Source organism: Adiantum capillus-veneris, chromosome 24 (assembly GCF_014529385.1).
Source record: "Adiantum capillus-veneris isolate H3 chromosome 24, ASM1452938v2, whole genome shotgun sequence".
NCBI classification, from domain to species: domain Eukaryota; kingdom Viridiplantae; phylum Streptophyta; class Polypodiopsida; order Polypodiales; family Pteridaceae; genus Adiantum; species Adiantum capillus-veneris.
The window spans coordinates 16,116,443-16,123,794 of record NC_140954.1 but is presented as its reverse complement, the minus strand read 5'-3'; the positions used below and the strand labels follow the sequence as shown (position 1 = coordinate 16,123,794).

General features: G+C 40.3%; 1 protein-coding gene across 1 annotated transcript; it reads left to right on the top strand.

The window, feature by feature from the left end:
• Positions 1–2,206: 2,206 nt before the first annotated feature.
• LOC147426009 (uncharacterized) lies at positions 2,207–7,084 on the top strand. Its single transcript, XM_086498161.1, has 14 exons — positions 2,207–2,236; positions 2,282–2,379; positions 3,293–3,366; positions 3,650–3,699; positions 3,804–3,884; positions 4,004–4,022; positions 5,604–5,644; positions 5,714–5,729; positions 5,867–5,977; positions 6,050–6,120; positions 6,202–6,403; positions 6,500–6,619; positions 6,701–6,822; positions 6,899–7,084. Exons 1-14 carry the CDS (start codon positions 2,207–2,209, stop codon positions 7,082–7,084), a joined length of 1,221 nt encoding a protein of 406 aa, XP_086354287.1.
• The last annotated feature ends 268 nt before the right edge of the window (positions 7,085–7,352 follow it).

Below are 7,352 nucleotides of genomic sequence, written 5' to 3'. Positions count from 1 at the left end.
CCATGAAACCTCTAAACTCGGGCTTATCATACCCTTGGACTTCAACCACCTTATTGAGCATCCTCCAAAACTCTATTTGTGCAAACTTATTCTCCACAGTAAATTCACATGTTGCAATTGTCAGAAGTTCACGAACAAACGGATCATAAACATGTGCAAACATTGTTGGCCATCCATGCACACGATGCACATGATCAAAGTGCACCCACATGTGTTCCAAGTTTCCACCCGGGCGCATTCGATTAACTAGATCAACCCCACTTCCCGAGCCAATGGTTGACATCTTAAATACATGTGGCTATTGTCCATCTCCAAGTTGGCCAGGAAAAAGAACATCGTGAATGTATGGATACCTACTCTTGCTCTTTAGATCAAGCACAGCTTCCAAACCTTTTGCACTTATGTTTTTTGATCGTTTGGCACATTCCAAGCTTCTCTCAATCATTCGCTTGTTTGACAAAGGTGTGATTGTGTCAAGAAATTCAGCAAACTCACCGTCTTCAATACATTTGGTGTTCTCAGCATTCTCCATGACAAGCTTTTCCATTATAAAATCTTCAGCAATTGTACGCTTTAACTTCTTTGCAGTGGTAAATGGATCTGCAAAAGCACGAGTTTGTAGCACCGATGCAACTTTTTCCTCATTTGATCTGGACCTTCCTGCTCCACATGGATGGTGATGCTCACCTAAATGTAGCACGCATCGGGTCCATCTTTGCTTATCTCTTGGCATACAATAATAAATAACTGCAGGACATGTGGCCACACATTCAGGCATTTGAGAGCAATGACTGCATATCAAGGTGCCATAGTCAGGTGTAAGCATGCCTTGTGGGGAAGACTTTGAAAGGCGACAAGGCCAATGAACCTCATTATATAATCTAGTCCTTAGATAATATGGACAGTCAATGTTATGACAACACAAGTGACCTGAGCATCGACTGAACCGAACAATGCCTGGAAAAGTGTCACTACTACATGTGACATATTCTGTCCACATGTGAGTATCATTTCTTTGCTCCATCCTTGTCATTCCACTGGCTGCACCAGAAGGTGGCAACTCAAATGCAACATAGCCATCGTAATGCACAGGCAACTCTTGAACTTGAACGATATTCTTTGCTTGTTTTAGTGCCAGATAAAGATTGCTCTGCAAAGGCATTGAACGTATGATTTCAAGCACGCTAAAAGAACCAAGATTCTCAAACTCATCAGATTCCAAATCGACTATTGCTGGTGCAGACTTGATTCTACTGCCATGTGCAGTTGTCTGATTTGAAGCAATGCGAACCTTGAAAAACTGACATTGGTCGTGATTTAGAAGGAAAACCTCATCACCATTAGAAGTTTCAATTACTTCCATCTTTACCTGGTCGCCACTTAAAGTTAAGGGATGCAAATTAAAGGCAGTAGTTAATTCAAAATGTTGTCTCACAGAGGCTACCAGCAGGGCATATGTGCTACCTTCAAACATAAGAACAAGATTTTGGCCTCCTTGCGGTCCATAGATAGTGATATGCCTAGCCATTACATAAAAATATTTTAATGAAAGCTGGAGCAATAGGATTACTGCTCAAGAACTGTGGGCTAATTGAGTTACGATGCTGGGTAGTACAAACATTAACCAAAGTGGGAAAATTGAAAAAGAGCAAAGTTAATTGATTTAACTGCAATGTGTGATGGTGGAGACTTCGCAACCGTCGAGCATTCAAGAACGTCTCCTATCAATCATGTAAAATTCCATTTTTTCACGTCACGTTCGAGTTGGGCGTTTTTTACTTCAAATTAACTCAAGACTCTTCTTATGAATCATGATAGAAAATCACCATGATGTCTGGGAATTTTTTGAAAATCCGAACAACATTTACGACATTTACGAAAAAAATATTGGAGATCTTTAAAGAACTTTAAATATTTGAGAGTTTTTTTTAAAAAAAATTTATATAAATCAGAATTGAAGCAGAAAATAGTTATGAGCGACTCGTAGAGCTCGAAAAAAATTTATGTTTAGTGTAATCCCACCTTCGAGACCTCCTTAGTACAAATAGCAAGTAGCCCTTATCGAACCAACTCCCACAAGCTCATAAAGCCAATTCTCTCGATGGTAATTTCGTGTAAAACCCAAAACTTGAGACCATTCTCTCGATGGTAGTTTCGTGTAAAACTTGAGACACTTATCGTGTGAAACTTGAGACCATTTAACTCCATGGACCATTTAACTGAAGTGTTATCATCTGTAGGTTTGGCAAGTTTTTAAACAAAAACGTTTTTGTCGAGACAGAGGCGCACGACACAGAGAGCCATTGATGGGGACGCGCAGGACACAGGCCTTGTCTCTTCTCTGCTGCAAGTAGTGCGCACCGGCGCGCGCTCGTTGCGGTAGCTTGCAGTTTCCAGCCCTGCTGTTGTCGAGCTCCGAGTTTCCAGCCCTACTGTCGTCGAGCTTTGAGTTTCCAGCCCTGGTGTCCTCTTCCAAAGAGTCTGCTTGCGCCTTCGCTGCCTAACACAGCTACCTGAGAGTCTGCTTGCGCTGCCTAACACAGAGTGGGTATGTTTTTTTTAACACTTAGATACTTAAATACATGTAAAATAGTGTATGTTTGTGAAAACAAATTTTTCCAAACACTGGTTAACAATATTTCCAGCTTTTAAAAATGAGAGAGAGAGAGAGAGAGAGAGAGAGAGAGAGAGAGAGAGAGAGAGAGAGAGAGAGAGAGGTACCCTGAACAATTCGAAAAAACTGTGTGTCAGCTTGTGAAATTTTTTTGGCTAGTATTGTAAAATTGCCTAGTTTTGGAGGGATTTTTGTATGATTGTGAAAATGAATTTTTCCGAACACTAGTTAACAGTATTTCAAGCTTCTCAAAATGAGAGAGAGAGAGAGAGAGAGAGAGAGAGAGAGAGAGAGAGAGAGAGAGAGAGAGAGAGAGAGAGAGAGAGAGAGAGGTACCCTCAAGTGTTCGAAAAAAATGTGTGTCAGCTTAATTTTCTGTCATTTTCAATTTTCAAAATTCATGCTGAGCGCAAGGGGAAAAGCAGACTAAAATAGAGGAAAATACTGTCGCAATGACCGAACGCCGGCGTGCTGCCCTATCAACAGGCTTGAAATTTTGCCGTGGTTGGCTTGCTTAGCCGATTGTTTCCCACCAAATGGTGTTGAATGATGTATCATTATGTCCAATCAACTAGAGATTGTGCATTTTGTTTGTTTTTTTGTTAATACAACTTAATTTTAAATGTAGAGCTACTTATTCCATGTCTGCAAATTTAAGTTTAGCTTTGACTTGTGTAGGTCAATTCACGACAAGGGCAATCGATGGCAGGCAAAAATGGTACATCTAATCGAAGAGGGCGTCCTCCTGCCAGGTGTTTTAAACTTTTAAATATTTGCAATTAAATATTCTTATGAATTTTTTACATTTTTAATGATGTTGGAATAAATAAATAGCCTTGGTTTCTAAAATCTGTTGGAGATATATCTAATGGGCTATGCATAGTATTTGAAATAGTGCTCTAAATTAAATTTTGTTTCATTTTGTTATTCCATAAAAATACTTTATGTTTCATTATGTGTTTCCGTCAACAACTGATTTCTTTTTTAAGGTTACTAAAAATGTTGAATTGTTTATTTACATTGGATCAGCCCTAGATCCCGTGGTCGTGCCCGGAGAGGGAGGAGTAGTGACCAAATCTCTTATGGTCATGTGGACAGTAGTGACCAGGTCTCTTTGGTTTCAGCTACTATAATGGTAGAGGAGCTAGAAACACAAGAAGAGGAGATTCTATCTATGGACATGGGGCAGGGATCTTTACATGAGATAGATGAGACACTAGCCCCTGAGGAGAATGGGTTGCAGATAGTCCCATGGGAGATAAGGGACGAGGTTAGTGCAGCCGCAAAAATGGAGGATGAACAAAAAATCTTCATGCATAGGGCAGCAGATATGCTTGAGAGCACACGTGTATTTAGCTGCTTTGATTGTCCCTCTATTCCCTTGTGCAGATTGATTCCATATGCAAGGGTGAGAGGGTTGAGAGACGATCTTAGTGGGTTGAAGTCTGCCTTTGCAAAAGAAGGCTATATGCCAGAAAAAGGAGCTTTCATTGTCTCTTTATTGACATCCAAAAGAGAGGAGAGCCTTGTGACAGCTATGTCAATACTTTCTATCTTTTTGCCATTGTTCACATTCTTTGGATTTTGTTTAAAGTTTAACTTTTGTGTGTACTCAAGATGAGATCAAAGCAACATGGGGACCTCTATGGAATGAGATCAATGATGAATTCAAATGTGAATTGAAAAAGAAACCAAAGTTTCAAGATTTTGTCAATCACATGTTCTATGTTTGGGAAGGGAATCATCGTACTGTGGCATGGACAGAGGCAATTAAAGAAAGGTTTTCTACTTCTAAGGAGAAGCATTGTCGTGTTTTGTGCACTATCATAGATCCTAGCAAAGTGCCTGAGATTGCATTGCTAAGCAGTTTGCAAAGAATGAACTTGTAAGTGTTTTGCTTGTTCAACTTTGCTAGTATTTAAGTTATCGTATATTTGAATGCTTACATGATATGTCAATGCAGCATGAATACTCATGCTCTGGTTGCCACTCATCTTCGTGATGAGATCGTTAATACCACACACATTTGTGCGGCGGATCATGTGATGTACTTAAATGGTTTACCCGAAAAGGATCAAAATCTTATTGCCGCCATACGGAAAAAGTATGCCAAAGGTTCCGAGCCTTGGTATCCGCTCACTCAACGTTACCTTGGCAGATTGGTCTATGATGTATGAATCAAATAAATTGCTTTCTTTTGGCATTGGTGTGAGTGATTATTAATATAGTCTTGCTTATTTTGGATTTTAGATTCAAATGACAAAAGAGAAAGAGAAGAGAATATCGAATGTGAAGCATGGTTTGTCTGACGAAGACTTCAAAAAGGAGGAGGAGAGAATTCACCAAGAGATCACACACAAATATCAAGATCGTATTGGGAAGGTACTTTATTTGTTTGTATCTACTCTTTGTTTGTGGCGAATGGTACAATATGTAATTAGAGTAATTGTCATTTTTATACTCATATTGCAGTTACTTAACATTGTGGACCCCAACCTTGGGACGGATTGGTTAGCAAGGGTTTTGTCTCTGAAATGGGGTAATGATAGCTGGGCTACATTGGAGAAATTGAACTTAATAGCACTCCAAGATGCTCCCGTTCAAAACAAGATTCATTGGATTTCTTTGCTTGAGGCAAACAAGATTACAAGGGGTGCATATGGTCTTAAGAAAGGAGATCACGTCTTCCGCATGTAAGATGATCCTTGATAATTAATCTTGAATTTGTTGTACTGTCTTTTTTCTCTCTCACTCTTTTTGGACTTGTAGGTGGCTTCGTAGAGAGGGTTTTTTGGCACGAGTCTTTGAAAGAGCATTTCAGATTGTGTCAGATCTTATGGATGTGCCTGGCGTTGTGCCTTTGCCACATGACTCTACCCTCGCATTCTATTTTGAGGAGATAAAATTTGAAGCTAGGCCCTTTTTGTTTCCAATTGAAGTGTCTCTTGGAGCAAAGACGAAGGATGTGGAGAAGTAGGCATTGAAGAAGGTAGATACATTGCGAATGGCAGCACAACGTTTGTCTTTCAGGTGAACAATTTATTAATTTGTTATGTTTATGTGATGAGCTTCATGTAACTTGTTAGCTGTTCATTGTAGATTCTTTATGTTTTTGGTATTCAAGAATGTGTTGCATGCCATGCCTTTTTTGGCAACACAGTGGACTCAGATGGCTACTCAAGACACATGCATGTACCCCTCTAGTATGCACCTTGAGTGCATGGGAGATTGAAAATTGCCCGTGGTGGATAGATATGGAAAAAGGTCATGTTCTTGGTCGTGAAAGAGAGCTGCATGACACGATGTCGAGGGATGCTGTGATACAAAATCCACCAGCAGATAGACGAGAGGCACGGCATGCAGGTATGTTTCACTCTTTGGTATGCCAAACAACCATAAGTTAGTAGTATTTTGACTTAAAATGTTTTGTTTAAGATGCACGCAACTCTCAAAAGGAAAAGGAAACATTTGTGGATACGATCGTAGAGGAGGATGTGGGCTCAATGCCTAGTATGTCTTATAAAAGTTTGTTAGTGCTTTCCAAAAATATGCTTCATAGATGACTAATTTTATCTTGTTGTGATGTTCCAATGTCTTCTCGCACCATCATGGCTAGGAAGACTATCTCATTTGTTTATCTTGTGGAGTCTCCACTACAAAACATATCCAGTTTTGTTGACACACGGTGCATGGCCATAGTGGGGGACTACATTGCCATTGCTACAGACTTCAGAGCGGGAGTCCGGAATCCCATATGGATCCCTGTACATGAGCATCTTTCACGGGCACGTTCGGAGGCTACACTATATACTCGCGCGGGGAGAGCCGTTCCATGGGCTGCTGATTTCATTTTCTTGGATCTCCCCTTTGGTGGGTCTCTAGTAGGCTCCTCTACTCTACCTCACTGGGACATTTGCAGTGAGGATCATGTGCGTGCTGGATTTCATTTGGCATTCTCGACGCTAGCAGATTCAGGCTGGCTTCTAATCATGGTGTCTACGTTGGGTGAGATCCTTTTGTTTATGATCATGCCATAAGATAGTAATAATCATTGTAAGTGTTTGTAATAATTAATGCTTTGAACAGGAGAGGCCATTGGGTGGGTGGAGAGGTTTTGTCGTGCTGCAGAGCTGGTTGTTCATCGACGTATTGTAGTACTCCATCATGGAGCCTATGGTCATTTTGAGAGTTTTGGCGGTCCTATTGAGGTGACACACTTGCTTTGTATTAATACTCTAATGATTTATGTTGTTGCTTTCTCTAACCGTGCCTCTTTTGTTACAGTGTCTTTACTCTGTGCTATTTATGGTTCATCGAGTAGGTATGCGTCCACCATGCTTCGTAGCAGAGAGCACTGTCTACGCTGAGGAGATGGCTCGGAGCATGGAAGCGGACATGCGATACAATTCTGAAATCTGTGAGACATGTCGGAGACGGAATGTCTACATCGACGATGAGTGTGAGAATTGAGGGATTTGTAGCATATGGTCCTTGTCATGTTTTGATGGAAACTTTTGAGTTGATGTTCCAATGTTTTGAGTCGTGGATGAGAAGTATTCACTCTTTATAACAATTTGGTTAGAATTTCAAATCCTCCCGTGAGGTGCCTTAAATGGCTAATGGGTTTGTTTTGAAATATTGACCTATGTACAAAGGAAGCTTTGTCCAATTTTTCTCAAAAACTAGTATTATGTTTTTCTTTGTTTTCTTGTTAGGTCATATGCATTGACAATGTGTT